Source organism: Coregonus clupeaformis, chromosome 20 (assembly GCF_020615455.1).
Source record: "Coregonus clupeaformis isolate EN_2021a chromosome 20, ASM2061545v1, whole genome shotgun sequence".
Lineage (NCBI taxonomy): Eukaryota > Metazoa > Chordata > Actinopteri > Salmoniformes > Salmonidae > Coregonus > Coregonus clupeaformis.
Genome location: NC_059211.1, coordinates 1011783 through 1030728, shown reverse-complemented (window position 1 = coordinate 1030728; position 18946 = coordinate 1011783). Strand labels below are relative to the sequence as shown.

Genomic DNA, 18946 nt, shown 5'->3' with positions numbered 1-18946 from the left:
CGACCCCCAGAATTTTTGGGGCAAAACAGTTAACTGCATGCATTTAAAAAATAATGCATTTTTATAATGCTATTCTACACATTTTGTCATGAGGCTATGAGAAAATGTTGCCGTTTGAAAGCTAATTTCCTACTATTTACACATTTTGCCATGAGGCTGAGAGAGAATTTACAAGTTTTAAAGCTAATTTCCTGCAATTCTACACATTTTGCTACCATATGCTATTTGGGGGCCACAGTTATATAATAATAATTTGGTTGGGGGCCTCCTGGAGGTCGGGGGCCCAGGGCACGTACCTTGCGTGCACGTTCGGTAATCCGGTCCTGGGGCCAGACACCACATGAGCAACATCTGGAGTGTGGTAGTACTTATTTTGAACACATGGTGGTGCTATAGCGTTATATTGGATATCAAATGGCTCTGGGTTGTCACTGTGCAAGAGAATTCAATGAGAGATGAAAATAACTTTTTCATGTTCAGTTAGTTGTATGTTCAGTGCAAAGTTTGATATCAACCTTTTTAGTAAGTTTTAGTATAGCCTATTCATGTTGCAATTACAGCCTAGGTTTACTCATGTTGTAAATTGCTATAAACATGTAATGGGGCCTATAGTTTGTGATATTTGTTTTGGGGGGGGGGATTGGATTGCAGTTTATGTATCCCCTCAACTTGTATTATACCATGTTTTGGTCTTTTTCTGTCCAATTTTTATTTTGTTATTAGGGAATAGCCTTTACGTAGCCTATGGTGGTGATATAGAATGGGAAACGTGCTTTCCATTCCTGCTTCTTCTAGTGAAGTGTTGTGTGGCCTTAGCATTATCCCTGTGTTGCTCATGGTCGCTTTGTGATGAAAAAGGACCGCCCCCTACCACGGATGAGGAGAGGAGAGGAGGGGATGGGAGGGGTGGGGTGGGTGCAGTTGTCATGGCAACAGATTAAGGTCAAAGATATTTTAGACGGCTCTATTAGCACTTTTTGCTGCTGCAGATTAGCACCAGCTCGGGATTATTTGATATTGGTGGTGGCATCAAAGATGTGCGATGGTTTGACTGCGGTTAGTGTGTTATCAGTCTTGTTTTGTCATGACAAGGATACGGACCGGTGCAAAGATACAATGTGTTCAGAGTGAGTGATCATTGTAACTTTTATGCACTTTGTGTAGCTACTTTCCCGCCACTGCATCACTCTATGCAGGTTGAGTTGTCAAGTGCCCACAACAGAACTTCAAATTGTAGCTAGTGGATACTGATACGCGCGTGCATGTGTTTTTGAATGAGAAAGAGAGTGAGGAGTGGGGAGTGGGGAGAAAGAAGGAGGTAGGTGTGTGCCTCCCCTGACTGCCGGACAGATGCCTTTGCAGCACCAGTGAATGGACCTTTCAAGGGATGTAGGCTACATAATAAACTTGCGGGGAAAATGCCAATGGAATTTTTTTGAACAATGCCCGTCCACGGCTACATTCCGAGAATTTTTCAAATCAAATGATATAGCATGTTAGCTTGTGTACTACCAACAAAAACGCGGACAGGACGATTATGCAGTCTCACTGCGGCTGCAGCAGCAAGCTACTTGATAGTTTTACTAAAGCGACGGGATCCCTGCCGACCAGAAGAAGTGTTGCAGGCTTCTCCACAATGACAGTGGCTGTGTCCTGCGTTTCATTCACATCTAGGGATAGGAGGAATGTTTAAATGAAGAGTTTTCTGTGTTTATCAAGCAAACGATCTCTCTTTTAACGTCTTCAGAAGTCATCATCATAGCCAAGATGTTTTGCTGATAAAGGATCGATCAATCATCAAGGACATCGATCAAGATGGAAAGCGAGGTTTTTATGCCCCATCTAGAGCAATTTATGCTCAGCCCGCTTGTCATTTGGGTAAGTACCCTTCTACATGTTAATAATGTAGCTATGATAAATGTCCTTGGCATTGATTTTCCCATTAATAAGGAACTAATAACGCTTTTCTTCTTTCTTTTGTTTAGGTGAAGACATTTGGGCAAAACGATGGGAACATGACATTGGATTATTCCGAGTTACTGGATGGGGTAGTTATGAACAAGATCATGGTTCAAATGTACGTTTTGTCTGTTTTTGTTTTGTTTAGTTGCACATTTTGTCCTATGCACTGCAGCCAATAAGGAAGTTGGCTCTATGCCGGCCTGTTGTAGCCTAATCCAAGTTAGTGAGCAGCCGTGTCCAGATAAAACAGTTACAGTTTAGGCTGGAATTTGACACATTTTGAACCAGTAGCCCATGTCAATGATTGGCTCATCAACCACTTCCTCTCATCTGACAGCAAGCTACAATGTTGCTCATAATGTTGCTGTGATCATCCATGCTAATAATGAGAGAAGTTATATAATAATAGGCTATTTAACTTGGTTGTGTTTTGACTATAAGCTGAGTGCCAGTCCGTCTCTGCTATCATGCTAACTCCATGTCAGTCATTGTCATGTTTGGCGTGACAATGACAGCAATGGAGTTAGGAAATGCACAAATAGGTCTGGGACCAGGCCATTTTGACTCCATTCCCCTCAGAATTACATTTGGGCATGCTATAAATAGAGTGAGTTCTGCTGCCATCTTCATGCAAAACATGAATGAGCAAAGTGATATAACACTTAACCTGTTTGTACTCCAGTGCTCTCAGAATTTTGCAGCATTTTGAGAATGCTATTTTTAGAGTGCGTTGTGCTGGGTTGGTTAGGGTCATTCTGCCTGACATTTTGTGTTTTCAGAATGAAGTTGTGTTCTTGTCTGTGTCTGCGTATAGGCTAGTGGATACAGCTGTTTCTGATAGAGCATGAAGCAGCTGAAGTTCTTATGAACTAGTCAATGCTACACAACAGCGAATGCTTTGTCACTCACTGGCTCTGAACGAGTTCTTTGTCGTCTAAATGTCTCAGTCAAGAATATGTACTACTGTAACATTTCTAATTGGTTTCCAGAAAAGGTCTAGCCTGAGTCCCAGATCAGTTTGTGCTGTCTTTCCAACTCCATTGCTGATGTGACAATGACAGCAACGAAGTTGGCATGACAGTACAAAACAGATCTGGGACTAAAGAGGTTTTTGTGTCAAGTCCATAGCCACCGAAGTCTTAAAGGAAATCTTCAAGAGCTTATTGAATAGCTTATTGTTGGGGTACCTTATGGCTGGGAGAATTATCATCATCACCCCCCTAATCATCACACACTGATGACCCCTCTGATAGACAGTCATTAGTGTGACTGACTATGGCTGGGAGTTTGTTAGACCCAGGCTGTCCAATGAAAAGGCACTATAACCCCATAGAACAACTTTTATTATGGGTAGATATAGCCTAGTTCTGAATCTGAGGTACCTGACTTTGTGAGTGTATAATATCAATATCTAGGACTAATGTAGGCTATGTTTGAAGGGACCCAACTAACTAGAGGTTTAAAAAAATATATATCCTGTGTTCTCGGGGATAAGAGCGTCTGTCACAGTCTAGCTAGCCCACCGGGGCTAAAAAACAATACACACACACACACATACTCACACCCAAACCCCCCCACACACACACACACACAATGCTGGGGCCTGCCGGTGGGTTAGGTTTAGGATAATCCCTTGGATTGCATGGAGACCCTCTGGATTAGGGGCTTGTTGATAGTGTTTAGTTTTATGAGGAGAGAGAGACAGATGGCAGAGAGGGAGACAGTAGTGGCTCAGAGACCTACAGGAGACTATGGGGTCATCCTCATTAGGGCTCACAGTAGCGAAACATTTTGCAATGGCAATCGAAAATTAGTGTTTCTTATTGAACCACTTCAGGTAGTCCCTCCCTGTTTTGGGATCTTTGCTTCCATTTGCTGCCTAATGAATACACCCATGGACAGATGTCAGGGTACATCCTATCTGTTACAGGAGGCTGAGGCCAAATAGGTTTAGGTCACTGTGTCAGTCAGATTGCCAGTCGTTAGGGAAATTGAAATGGCTGGGAAGGGAGTGGGTGAAAGAAGGGAGGACTCTTTTAGGTGCTTGATTGGAGTGTTGCTAGCCTGGTCCCAGATCTGTTCGTGCTCTCTTCCCAACTCGCACGTGTCAAGGACCATAGGAGTTGAAAAGACAGCGCAAACAGATCTGGGACCAACCTCTCTTTCATAACGTCTGAGATCCCCAGAGATTGGAAAGCTGCCGCGGTCATCCCCCTCTTCAAAGGGGGTGACACTCTAGATCCAAACTGCTACAGACCTATATCCATCCTGCCCTGCCTTTCGAAAGTATTTGAAAGCCAAGTTAACAAACAGATCACCGACCATTTCGAATACCACCGTACCTTCTCCGCTATGCAATCCGGTTTCCGAGCTGGTCATGGGTGCACTTCAGCCACGCTCAAGGTCCTAAACGATATTATAACCGCGATTGATAATAGACAGTACTGTGCAGCCGTCTTCATCGACCTGGCCAAGGCTTTCGACTCTGTCAACCACCGCATTCTTATTGGCAGACTAAATAGCCTTGGTTTCTCAAATGACTGCCTCGCCTGGTTCACCAACTACTTCTCAGATAGAGTTCAGTGTGTCAAATCGGAGGGCCTGTTGTCTGGACCTATGGCAGTCTCTATGGGGGTGCCACAGGGTTCAATTCTTGGGCCGACACTTTTCTCCGTGTATATCAATGATGTCGCTCTTGCTGCTGGTGACTCTCAGATCCACCTCTACGCAGACGACACCATTTTGTATACATCTGGCCCTTCATTGGACACTGTGTTAACAAACCTCCAAACGAGCTTCAATGCCATACAACACTCCTTCAGTAGCCTCCAACTGCTCTTAAACACTAGTAAAACTAAATGCATGCTTTTCAATCGAACGCTGCTGGCACCCGCCCACCCGACTAGAATTGGATGTAGTCTATCACAGTGCCATCCGTTTTGTCTCCAAAGCCCCATACACTACCCACCACTGTGACCTGTACGCTCTTGTTGGCTGGTCCTCACTACATGTTCGTCGTCAAACCCACTGGCTCCAGGCCATCTATAAATCACTGCTAGGCAAATCCCCGCCTTATCTTAGCTCATTGGTCACCATAGCAGCACCCACCTGTAGTCTGCGCTCCAGCAGGTATATCTCACTGGTCATTCCCAAAGCCAACACCTCCTTTGGCCGCCATTCCTTCCAGTTCTCTGCTGCCAAGGACTGGAACGAATTGCAAAAATCTCTGAAGCTGGAGACTCTTATCTCCCTCAATAACTTTAAGCATCAGTTGTCAGAGCACCTTACCGATCACTGCACCTGTACACAGCCCATCTGAAATTAGCCCACCCAACTACCTCATCCCTATATTGTTATTTATTTTGCTCTTTTGCACCCCAGTATCTCTATTTGCACATAATCTCTTGCACATCTAGCATTCCAGTGTTAATACTATTGTAATTATTTTGCACTATAGCCTATTTATTGCCTTACCTCCATAACTTGCTACATTTGCACACACTGTATATATATTTTCTGTTGTATTTTTGACTTTATGTTTTTTACCCCATATGTAACTCTGTGTTGTTTTTATTGCACTGCTTTGCTTTATCTTGGCCAGGTCGCAGTTGTAAATGAGAACCTGTTCTCAACTGGCTTACCTGGTTAAATAAAGGTGAAATAAAAAAATAAAAAAAGAGTGGAGCAGACTGATGCTATGGCTAGAGAGCAGCTACCCTTTGGCTGTGAATGCATCATGCCACCAGCCTGACAGAGGGAATGATGTAATGGGGCAGAAAAAGAGGGAAAAACAGAGAGAGAGCTAGAAGCAGGTTTGATGGGAGTTAAAGCCAAGTTTAGCCAGATGTACTATATCCTTATAGCACCTGGTTTACCACATAACTCACCACCTTTGTGGCTGTAGCTGAAATACGTCTTAGAAATATCATTCTTATATAATGTCATAATGATTTAATTTCCTTCAGAAATCCCACTTTACCATCTTTGTGGCTGTAGCTGAAATACAATGTTGTAATAAAGCTGCTATAACGTTATTATAATGTTTTCATTCTCCTCAGAAACCCCAAAGCCACACTTGAGAGTGTCAACAAAGTGAACAACGACCCCAGTCAGAGGATTCTGAACCTGACCGTTCTCATCCGTCAAATCAAAACCTATTACCTAGTGAGTTACAGTTATGGATGTTCCCTCTTAGCTATGTTTCCACCATTAAATCTTTCCCCATTGCCATTAAACATCCCTCCCTCTTATACTCTATGGAACATTTGAAATGCATGATGGGAAGGGTTAATACCCTCTAAGTGGGGAGAGCAGCTCTCCGCACATCTGGCCCACTGACCTGGCCTGATCTGGTCCGCCACCACCACCCACCAGACTGTCAACCAGGCTCTTCTTAAGACGACTGCCCTAAATATCACCACATCCACCATGTAAACATCTGTGCAATCAGTGTTTGTCGTTAGGTAGGCTACAGTAATGTCTGTGCCAGACCTACAAAGCTTTGGAATGACCCATTTCGGTGGGATCACGACAGCGACTGAGACAGTCCCTCTCAGTCACGACTGTCTATCTGTCTAATGCTGCGGTTTGAATGAAAGCAATTGTAGTAATTAAAAACAGAGCAGTTCTACAGACATACGATCAGTAGGGATTGGGAAATAGAGAATTAAGGTTTCCTTCCGGTGGGTTAGAAAATATAGTACAATGTGAATGTGTGAGAGCCGAGACATACTTTGTATTGTTATATTTCCAGATCATTTTGACAGACAATTCATCTAGCTAGTTTGTTTGTTTGTTTGGACCGACGTTTGTATGGAACACAATTATTCTAGTATCTGTATTTATTTGTACAAATCCTCATCATACAGCACACATAGTGTATCATTATATCATCTAGAAAAATAAAAGAATGATAGTCTTTTGAAATTATATTGTCCTAGTTGATCTATAAAGGGTCTGTGGTGTGTTTACCACAGTTGAGTACCAGTTCAATCTCATCATTGCAGCAATCTACTTTCCCAAGGGTTTGATTTGGATTCCAGCAAAAAACAGGTTAGAAAACACCAAGAACAAGCAAGATATCTAATGAATTCCCCTCAGAATTCCCTATGGGTCCTGGTCATAAAGGAGTGCACTATTTCAGGAATGAATTGCCATTTGGGACGTATGCTTAGATGGCAAATGAAGACGGCAGCTCTCCTCTCTCTGTCTGCAGTAATGTAGGCTACAATGCTTGATCAAGAGATGAAATGGAGTCTGTTTCCCAGACACTCTCATTTCAGGACAGATTCACATTTTGTCATATTTGGACAGAATTATTTTGGAAAAGGCCTAGTTTGTGTAGTATTAGATTTGTGCATTTTGTGACAGGATTTTGAAATATATTTATTTTTGTCATATTCAACTGCATTGTTGCAGCTGTAATCTCTATGTCAAATTCATCCAAGTCTTATTTTATGTTTAGTGCACCAATCACTGGTTGAAGAGATGATTTTATCTCAACTCCGCTATAAACCGCAATCAAAAACATTGACTTCACTTCATAATCAGATTTTAGCTCGAGGGGGAAAGCAAAGTGACCCCAGAGCCCAGTCCCTTGGACATTCCTCACTGGAAATGGGTTGCGGTCACTGGAAAATTTGACTGGTTGGTTGGATGGCGGTGGTTGATTTTACTGCACCACAGCTGCATGGCTAGCCAGACTGGAACTCTCTTACTAGGGACTTTACTAATTGTTTCCTGGACTAAAGAGGGGCCCTGGTTTTCTCAAGGGGAAATTAAACATTGCATTACATATCCCCACCACATTAGCCTAGCTAGCCACTGCAGCAACCAACAACAGACATGGGTTCAAATAGTATTTATTTTCTTCCCAATACTTTCGCTGTGTGTGATTGAGCTTGCACTGGCGCAATGGAACCAACGGAATAGTCCCTAAAGTGCAAACCCCTCCCACCTGGCAGTCGAGGCAGGCTAAATAAAACGTGCAACATATTTGAAAGAAAATACATTTTATTTTGAGCTCAGGTCTGATCAACAATTCCCCAGACTGGGAAGTGTCCTGGCACCACTGGCATATATAGGCTGAAAGGGTTATGCATAAAGAAGCACCAAGGAAACTGCCCATTTCTTACAGCCATTCTGGTCCCTCTCCATCTGTTGGCACCAAGTCTACATGTATTGAAATGCCTGACTATACATACACAACCCTACTCATTCAGATAGCATTGGCCAGATCCCAACAGTGTTTTTTGTCCTCCTGTCTCACTCTTTCATTGTCCTTTTCTGTACCCATCCTCCCTTTTTCATCCCCCCTTTTCTCTCTTTCCTAGGAAACTCTGAGGCAGCTGATCATGATGCCCTTACCCAACGTGTTGGTGCTTGGCAAGACTCCTCACTGTGGTACGCATGCCCACCGTTCCCACACTGTTTTACATTCAGTTGAGAAACCCAAAGAGAGAGCAGTACGCCCTTTAAATTCTACTGGTGGCTATTGAATTCTATGTAAAGTACAGTACTATTTTAGTTTTACAGATGTAGGATCTTAATTTCAAACTTTTAGTGTATTCAAGATTTTAAAAGGCTTTTAAAGTTGGTCATTTCCACTCTAAAATGTCAGACTTGATTTGCCCTAATAAAAAATGTATCAACTCCTACAAACATTTTCATTTCCAACCACAATTTCCACATTTCCACACAATAATTTACATTTCCTGTTGCTGCAGGATTATTTCCCTTCTGTGAGAAAGTGGTCAAATTAAAATCCTACATCTGTACTTAAGGACTACTGTATACTTGGTTTGCCAGTCACACACCTCTGTTGAGAGACTATAAATAGAATAACTACTGTATCTGTGAAATACATTTTGTGAGATGATTGACACCATCTTAGAGTTTGCAGTATCATCCTTCCATTTGTTGTCCATGACATACCATAATATAATTATTCATATGAGTAAACGAAATTCAAACCAGCCCAGTTCATTGCAATGCTGCCCTAAGTTGACCTCAAAACTCCTATAAGACAGACTTGAAGAATTCCTTTACTGTCTGTGTCTTTAGCAAATGCATAATTCAATTGCACACCATCAGTCTGATAGATATGCTAGCCTTGGTGGCAGGCTCTGGCCAAATTCACATAGCAGCCTGCCTCAAGTTAGGCTACATCTGAAGCTACATCTCCTTTAATCATTTACTTTCATCTAAATGTAGTGTGAGGTTTGTATTTTTGTGTTTTCTCCTCAGAGCAAAGTCTGGAGGAAATGAAGAAATTACTTCTACTCTTATTGGGATGTGCTGTCCAGGTAGGAGGGGTTGGAGGGGTGTGTGTAGTTGTGTGTCACTATGTGTGTGTGTGTGTGGGGGGGGTGCGTCTGTGCTCGCTTTTGTGTGTCTGAAATTCAAATGGAAAAATATTGTTTTAGCTAGCTCATAATTGAGGATTTGAGGGGGACCCCTGTTTCACCTCACCAACAGGATGTCCGTACCCCAGGCTAGGCTACACACACTCATTAAGACCTTAATCTACTGTACCCACTCTGTGTTTACAGTGTGACAAGAAAGAGGAGTACATCGAACGCATCCAGACCCTTGACTTTGACACGAAAGCAGCCATAGCTGCTCATATCCAAGAGGTAGAGTATCTTGTTCCACATTGCGCTTGTCCCTGGTCTGTGCATGACATTGACAGCAGTAGAGTCGGCAAGACAGATCTGGGACTCAGGCTAGCTTGTTCCACATTCAATAACGTGCATATTTCTCTTATGTTTAAGTATTAGCCATTGAGGACATGCCAAGGGAAGGCTATCCATTTGCAAACATGCACAAACAGTGTTGTGATTTAAATAATTATCCATTTTTTAAAAGCGTTATTAACATTCATTTTACAATAATACATTAAAGGCCCTATATAGCCACCGGGCTGTTAGTAAACAACAACAACATAATAATACTAATGATAATAATAATAATAAATCTATTTAGCATGCGTGCATACATTTTACATGTGGGTGGTCCCGGGAATCGAACCCACTACCCTGGCTGTACAAGCGCCATGCTCTACCAACTTAGCTACAAAGGACAACATTTATAGCTTTATACCACATTTATAGCACCACATGTATTTATTAAGGAGAACACTAATACCTTTTATAGTATTTAGGTCATATGAGAAATTATGTAATTATTTCCCTCAGGTAATAGAAGTTCACATGGAACTTAAGTCATAAGTCAGGAGCAATGCAAACTAAATGAAAAGGCTTTAGGATTCCCCCCAGGAATGAACACCAAAGGAACATTCTAGCACGTGTTGTCTTGTCTGCATGACAACAATACACAAAGTCCTGTTACTGTTACACAGCACAATCATCAAGCGCTTATTGAGGACAGTGTGCAATGAAAAACTGTTATATCATTGCCAGTCTTCCTGTCTAGTCACAGAGGCACTCCCACTTGGTTGCCAATAACATTGGTCCAAACATTGTCATTTGAAATACATACGCTGGGTGTTTCGCAACATTAGAGGGTGTGTCTAATAACACACCTAGATATCGCTAAAAGACCTGCACAATATTACACTATACTTGCCTACACACAGTAACATGTTTTAGGGTCATTTATTATGAAGTGGGACCTATGTACAGTATCATTCCATGTACTGCTTTGAGATGCATATACAGTGAGGGAAAAAAGTATTTGATCCCCTGCTGATTTTGTACATTTGCCCACTGACAAAGAAATGATCAGTCTATAATTTTAATGGTAGGTTTATTTGAACAGTGAGAGACAGAATAACAACAAAAAAATCCAGAAAAACGCATGTCAAAAATGTTATAAATTGATTTGCATTTTAATGAGGGGAATAAGTATTTGACCCCTCTGTAAAACATGACTTAGTACTTGGTGGCAAAACCCTTGTTGGCAATCACAGAGGTCAGACGTTTCTTGTAGTTGGCCACCAGGTTTGCACACATTTCAGGAGGGATTTTGTCCCACTCCTCTTTGCAGATCTTCTCCAAGTCATTAAGGTTTCGAGGCTGACGTTTGGCAACTCGAACCTTCAGCTCCCTCCACAGATTTTCTATGGGATTAAGGTCTGGAGACTGGCTAAACCACTCCAGGACCTTAATGTGCTTCTTCTTGAGCCACTCCTTTGTTGCCTTGGCCGTGTGTTTTGGGTCATTGTCATGCTGGAATACCCATCCACAATACCATTTTCAATGCCCTGGCTGAGGGAAGGAGGTTTTCACCCAAGATTTGAAGGTACATGGCCCCGTCCATCGTCCCTTTGATGCGGTGAAGTTGTCCTGTCCCCTTAGCAGAAAAACACCCCCAAAGCATAATGCTTCCACCTCCATGTTTGACGGTGGGGATGGTGTTCTTGGGGTCATAGGCAGCATTCCTCCTACTCCAAACACGGCGAGTTGAGTTGATGCCAAAGAGCTCGATTTTGGTCTCATCTGACCACAACACTTTCACCCAGTTCTCCTCTGAATCATTCAGATGTTCATTGGCAAACTTCAGACGGGCATGTATATGTGCTTTCTTGAGTAGGGGGACCTTGCGGGCGCTGCAGGATTTCAGTCCTTCACGGTGTAGTGTTACCAATTGTTTTCTTGGTGATTATGGTCCCAGCTGCCTTGAGATCATTGACAAGATCCTCCCATGTAGTTCTGGGCTGATTCCTCACCGTTCTCATGATCATTGCAACTCCACGAGGTGAGACCTTGCATGGAGCCCCAGGCCGAGGGAGATTGACAGTTATTTTGTGTTTCTTCCATTTGCGAATAATCACACCAACTGTTGTCACCTTCTCACTAAGCTGCTTGGCGATGGTCTTGTAGCCCATTCCAGCCTTGTGTAGGTCTACAATCTTGTCCCTGACATCCTTGGAGAGCTCTTTGGCCTTGGCCATTGTGGAGAGTTTGGAATCTGATTGATTGATTGCTTCTGTGGACAGGTGTCTTTTATACAGGTAACAAACTGAGATTAGGAGCACTCCCTTTAAGAGTGTGCTCCTAATCTCAGCTCGTTACCTGTATAAAAGACACCTGGGAGCCAGAAATCTTTCTGATTGTGAGGGGGTCAAATACTTATTTCCCTCATTAAAATGCAAATCAATTTATAACATTTTTGACATGCGTTTTTCTGGATTTTTTTGTTGTTATTCTGTCTCTCACTGTTCAAATAAACCTACCATTAAAATTATAGACTGATAATTTCTTTGTCAGTGGGCAAACGTACAAAATCAGCAGGGGATCAAATACTTTTTTCCCTCACTGTATATACAGTTTAAGTCAGAAGTTTACATACACTTAGGTTGGAGTCATTAAAACTATTTTTTCAACCACTCCACAAATTTCTTGTTAACAAACTATAGTTTTGGCAAGTTGGTTCGGACATCTACTTTGTGCATGACACAAGTAATTTTTCCAACAATTGTTTGCAGACAGATTATTTCACTTATAATTCACTGTATCACAATTCCAGTGGGTCAGAAGTTTACTTACACTAAGTTGACTGTGCCTTTAAACAGCTTGGAATATTCCAGAAAATGATATCATGGCTTTAGAAGCTTTTGATAGGCTAATTGTGTGACACTCTGGCTCCGGGACTTTTGTATTTGAGCCAGGGTGTATTTGTTTTGTTGGGTTTTGTTGTGGGGTTTTGGTGTATAGGGTGTATTCGTTTGGTTGTGTTTTGGGTGAGTAATTGTAGTGTCGTGTGACTCCCAATCGGAGGTAACGAGTGTCAGCTGTCGGCTCGTTATCTCTGATTGGGAGCCATATTTAAACTGTTTGTGTTCTCATGAGGGTTGTGGGTTTTTGTTCCAGGTTCAGTCTTTGTCACTGTTGGACTTCACTATCGTCTTTTGTTTTGTATTTACGTGCTTTACTCATTAAAGTCATCATGTTCACTCAACGCGCTGCGTATTGGTCTGCTCCCTTTCAAGACGGTCGTGACAGAAAAACCCACCTTAAAAGGACCAAGCAGCGTGTCAAGCGGCAACAGGACCCAGCTCCAAAGGCTTCCTGGACATGGGAGGAGATTTTGGACGGAAAGGGGTCCTGGACTTGGGAGGAGATCCTGGATGGGATGGATCGCCGTCCATGGAGCGAAACGGTGGAGAGGCGACGGCGAGAGGAGCAACGGCGTCAGCAGGGCCATCGTCGGAAGGACGAGAGGCAACCCCAAAAAGTTTTTTGGGGGGGGCACATGGCTTGGGCGGCTGGGCAGCAGGAGGCTGCCACAGGGCTGACGGAGGCAGAGAAGGGGCGAATTCAAGAGGCAACCAGGTTACGGGGGTCACTGGTCAAAGTAGGGAAAGGAGATGTAGGGGCACGGCGAGTGGTACTGGGGTGTATTACCAGTCCGGTCCGGCCCGTTCCAGTTCCCGGGGTAGAGCCAGTGGTGTGTGCCTCCAGTACGGTCCGGCCTGTTACGACCCCTCGCACCAAGGATACGGTGCGCTGCGCCAGCCCGGCCCGGCCTGTTCCGGCCACTCGCACCAGGGATACGGTGCGCTTCGCCAGCCCAGCCCGGCCTGTTCCGGCCACTCGCACCAGGGATACGGTGCGCTTCGCCAGCCCAGCCCGGCCTGTTCCGGCCACTCGCACCAGGGATACGGTGCGCTTCGCCAGCCCGGCCCGGCCTGTTCCGGCCACTCGCACCAGGGATACGGTGCGCGTCGCCAGCCCTTTCCCACCAGTGCCTACACCACGCACCAAGCCTCCTGTGTGTCCCCCGAGTCCTGTGCGTCCTGTTGCTGCTCTCCGCACTAGGCCTTATGTGCGTCCCCAGGGTCCAGCATGCCCTGTTCCTGCTCTCCGCACTAGGCCTTATGTGCGTCCCCAGGGTCCAGCATGCCCTGTTGCTTCTCCCCGCACTAGCCCTGAGATGCGTGTCCTCAGCCCGGTACCTCCAGTTCCGGCACCACGCACCAGGCCTACGGTGCGCCTCAGACGGCCAGAGTCTGCCGTCTGCCCAACGGGGCCTGAACTGCCCGTCTGCCCTAAGGCGCTTGAACTGGCCATCTGGACTGAGCCTGCAAAGCCGCCCGTCTGCCATGAGCCTTCAGAGCCGTCCGCCAGACCGGAGCCGCTAGAGCCTTCCGCCAGACAGGATCAGCCAGAGCCTTCCGCCAGACAGGATCAGCCAGAGCCTTCCGCCAGCCATGAGCAGCCAGATCCGTCCGCCAGCCATGAGCAGCCAGATCCGTCAGCCAGCCATGAGCAGCCAGATCCGTCGGCCAGCCATGAGCAGCCAGATCCGTCAGCCAGCCATGAGCAGCCAGATCCGTCAGCCAGCCATGAGCAGCCAGATCCTTCAGCCAGCCATGAGCCGTCCAGCCAGGATCCGCCAGAGCCGTCCAGCCAGGATCCGCCAGAGCCAGCCAGCCTGGATCCGCCATTGAGTCCGGTGCTGTCCCTTAGCCCGGTGCTGCCCCTTAGTCCGGTGCCGCCCCTTAATCCAGTGGGGTTTAGTTGGGGGGTGGTCATGTGGAGGAGGCTAGGGAAGCGGGTGGTGACTAAGGTGGGGTGGGGACCACGACCAGGGCCAGAACCGCCACCGTGGACAGACGCCCACCCAGACCCTCCCCTAGACTGTATGCTGGTGCGCCCGGAGGTCGCACCTTTAGGGGGGGGTACTGTGACACTCTGGCTCCGGGACTTTTGTATTTGAGCCAGGGTGTATTTGTTTTGTTGGGTTTTGTTGTGGGGTTTTGGTGTATAGGGTGTATTCGTTTGGTTGTGTTTTGGGTGAGTAATTGTAGTGTCGTGTGACTCCCAATCGGAGGTAACGAGTGTCAGCTGTCGGCTCGTTATCTCTGATTGGGAGCCATATTTAAACTGTTTGTGTTCTCATGAGGGTTGTGGGTTTTTGTTCCAGGTTCAGTCTTTGTCACTGTTGGACTTCACTATCGTCTTTTGTTTTGTATTTACGTGCTTTACTCATTAAAGTCATCATGTTCACTCAACGCGCTGCGTATTGGTCTGCTCCCTTTCAAGACGGTCGTGACAAATTGACATCATTTGAGTCAATTGGAGGTGTACCTGTGGATGTATTTCAAGGTCTACCTTCAAACTCATCATGGGAAAATAAAAATAAATCAGCCAAGACCTCAGAAAAAAAACTGTAGACCTCCACAAGTCTGGTTCATCCTTTCCAAACGCCTGAAGGTACCACATTCATCTGTACAAACAATAGTATGCAAGTATAAACACCATGGGACCACGCAGCCGTCATACCGCTCAGGAAGGAGACACGTTCTGTCTCCTAGAGATGAACGTACTTTGGTGCGAAAAGTGCAAATCAATCCCAGAACAACAGCAATGGACCTTGTGAAGATGCTGGAGGAAACAGGTACAAAAGTATCTATATCCACAGTAAAACGAGTCCTATATTGACATAACCTGAAAGGCCGCTCAGCAAGGAAGAAGCCACTGCTCCAAAACCGCCATAAAAAAGCCAGACTACGGTTTGCAACTGCACATGGGGACAAAGATCATACTTTTTTGAGAAATGTCCTTTGGTCTGATGAAACAAAAATATAACTGTTTGGCCATAATGACCATCGTTATGTTTGGAGGAAAAAGGGGGTAGCTTGCAAGCCGAAGAACACCATCCCAACCGTGAAGCACGGGGGTGGCAGCATCATGCTGTGGGGGTGCTTTGCTGCAGGAGGGACTGGTGCACTTCACAAAGTAGATGGCATCATGAGGAAGGAAAATTATGTGGATATATTGAAGCAACATCTCAAGACATCAGTCAGGAAGTTAAAGCTTGGTCGCAAATGGGTCTTCCAAATGGACAATGACCCCAAGCATACTTCCAAAGTTGTGGCAAAATGGCTTAAGGACAACAAAGTCAAGGTATTGGAGTGGCCATCACAAAGCCCTGACCTCAATCCTATAGAACATTTGTGGGCAGAACTGAAAAAGCTTGTGCGAGCAAGGAGGCCTACAAAGCTCAGTTACACCAGCTCTGTCAGGAGGAATGGGCCAAAATTCACCCAACTTATTGTGGGAAGCTTTTGGAAGGCTACCCGAAACGTTTGACCCAAGTTAAACAATTTAAAGGCAATGCTACCAAGTACTAATTGAGTGTATGTAAACTTCTGACCCACTGGGAATGTGATGAAATAAATAAAAGCGGAAATAGAGTGGTGATCATTCTTGGGAGATGGTCATGTAGTCTGATGAGACAAAAATAGAGCTTTTTGGTCTAAACTCCACTCGCCGTGTTTGGAGGAAGAAGAAGGATGAGTACAACCCCAAGAACACCATCCCAACCGTGAAGCATGGAGGTGGAAACATCATTCTTTGGGGATGCTTTTCTGCAAAGGGGACAGGACGTCTGCACCGTATTGAGGGGAGGATGGATGGGGCCATGTATCGCGAGATCTTGGCCAACAACCTCCTTCCCTCAGTAAGAGCATTGAAGATGGGTCGTGGCTGGGTCTTCCAGCATGACAACGACCCTAAACACACAGCCAGGGCAACTAAGGAGTGGCTCCGTAAGAAGCATCTCAAGGTCCTGGAGTGGTCTAGCCAGTCTCCAGACCTGAACCCAATAGAAAATCTTTGGAGGGAGTTGAAAGTCCGTATTGCCCAGCGACAGCCCCGAAACCTGAAGGATCTGGAGGTCTGTATGGAGGAGTGGGCCAAAATCCCTGCTGCAGTGTGTGCAAACCTGGTCAAGACCTACAGGAAACATATGATCTCTGTAATTGCAAACAAAGGTTTCTGTACCAAATATTAAGTTCTGCTTTTCTGATGTATCAAATACTTATGTCATGCAATAAAATGCAAATTAATTACTTAAAAATCATACAATGTGATTTTCTGGATTTTTGTTTTAGATTCCGTCTCTCACAGTTGAAGTGTACCTATGATAAAAATTACAGACCTCTACATGCTTTGTTAGTAGGAAAACCTGAAAGATCGGCAGTGTATCAAATACTTGTTCTCCCCACTGTATATATAGAGCGAGAGAGAGTAAAGCACCAAACACTCCATATAAAGGGACTATAAAGGAACATGATATACTGTAAACCACAAGAGGCTGCTGAGAGAAGGACAGGAGGGAAGGACTGCTCATAATAATGGTCGGAACGGAGCGAATGGAATGGCTTCAAACCATGTCGTTACCACGAGCCCGTCCTCCCCAGTTAAGGTGCCACCAACCTTCTGTGCTGTAATTCGTTGTGACTGCAACTCTCTGTTCCCCCCTGTGATTGGTCAGGTTACCCACAGTCAGGACAGTGTACTGGACCTCCATTGGCTGGAGGCCAGCGAGCTCTGTGCTGAGGACCTGGAGACCCTGTTCAGACGACTGGTGGACCAGAGAGACACACAGCTGGAGGTAGGGGGTTATAAATGGGTTATGAATGTGTTACGAAGTCCTTATGTGGGCCTGGTGGACCAGAGAGACACACAGCTGGAGGTAGGGGCCACTGTTGTCATACTGCACAGTGTTTATAGGTCTGACCTTGCTGAGTCATACAAGATCTTGCTGTGCCATAAAATATTATGTAATTTGACAATAATGTATTTCAATGGAATATCTTTGAGCATTGTCTTACTAGGCTTTTATAGCAGTAGTTACTGATTTACTTTTTATATGGATCTGTGGTGAAATGGAGGAAGTTGAACTTGATTAACTCGAACTTGAAATGAAAGGTGAAGGTGAAGTAAGTGTCATTTCTTGTCCTATTTTCTTCGATCCTCTGTTCTTTTCTCCTCCCCACCCCAGACTATTTTAGAGCTAATGCAGGAGAGAGAGTCCACTCCGTCACCCTCTCCGCCCAGCGCCCAGTCCCCCAGCGACTGTCCCAGCATGCAACAGCAGGCGGCATCCCACCAGCACCTGTCTGTAGAGCTGGCCGACGCCAAGGCCAAGATCAGACGGCTGCGCCAGGAGCTGTGAGTAGTCAGAGATAAGGACAGTGCTCGTCCCAACCCTCCCACTCAGTGGTCATAAAGTAACCTGGGCTTGACAATGACAGCAATGGAGTTGGCAAGACAGCACAAACAGATCTCGGGCGCAGGCTAAGCATAAATGCCTTTTAAAAGCACAATCTGTCATTTGAACAGTACTGCAGTACTGCTTCAGGACTTTCTGAGTCATCTTCCACCCAACTGCTCATTGTCTTTAGAGGATATGTAATTTCCCTAACCCAGCGTTAGAGGATATACTGTATGTAAGCCTTCTTTAAAGAACTCAAAAGCACCCTAGGGCATCTTCATTTTCTGTTTTATATTCTATACATTTGAAATAGCATGAATAAGAGCAACTAGTTCCAGTAGAAAGCATAATTTGTGGTTGTTGAATTAATTGAAAGCAAATTCTATAAGTGCTTTTTTTTCTCGGGTAGTCTCCACATATGTTTGGAGGTTAAACAGTTGAGCTGTGAGACAAGGCAAAACAGTCAACCGTGAAGAGAGACAGAGGCAAAGAGAGAGAGTGAGAGAGAGAGAGAGAGAGAGAGAGCGAGAGAGAGAGAGAGAGAGGAGAGAGCAAGAGAGAGAGAGAGAGAGAGAGAGAGAGAGAGAGGCTGCCTGAACTGATACAGGAGAAGGCGCCTGGGGGTAGCTTGGCCCAGATTACTCCCTCTATTCTCTCCCTGGCCTGCCTTGGCATGAACCTCCATGGCCTTGCATCGCCATTGACCCACTTTGGCCCTCTTCCTCCCTGCCACCCCCCAGACCTGATTCAGCCCTCCATCTCTCCTCCTCTTCTCTCTATCGCTTTCATTGTCTAACTGGGATATGCTGACTCTAGCCCGCGGGCATACAGTACAGCAGTACAGGATCCTCATAATGTAACCCAACACTGCATGACATTGCGTTTAGTCTATTCTGTCCCTAGAAATGTAATAGCTTTAGGTTGTAGTGCAAACTTCATGTTACAAAGTGATAGGTTTGTAAAAAAAAAAAAAAATTGTCACACAGGGGATGTCATAGTACTGAACAGTATGCTGCTA

General features: G+C 45.0%; 1 protein-coding gene across 4 annotated transcripts in view; it reads left to right on the top strand.

Annotated features, from left to right (window-relative positions):
• The first annotated feature begins 1012 nt into the window (after positions 1-1012).
• LOC121533116 (girdin) overlaps positions 1013-18946 on the top strand; it is a 33467-nt gene continuing 15533 nt past the window's right edge. For 2 of the 4 annotated variants that reach the window (XM_041838896.2, XM_041838897.2), the window contains exons 1-8: positions 1144-1878; positions 1986-2077; positions 6021-6126; positions 8295-8364; positions 9208-9266; positions 9513-9596; positions 17206-17325; positions 17716-17885. In XM_041838896.2, coding sequence (XP_041694830.2) covers positions 1816-1878; positions 1986-2077; positions 6021-6126; positions 8295-8364; positions 9208-9266; positions 9513-9596; positions 17206-17325; positions 17716-17885 — 764 coding nt within the window. In that variant the 5' untranslated portion in view covers positions 1144-1815. The other 2 variants (XM_041838895.2, XM_041838894.2) reach the window with 2 other exon arrangements.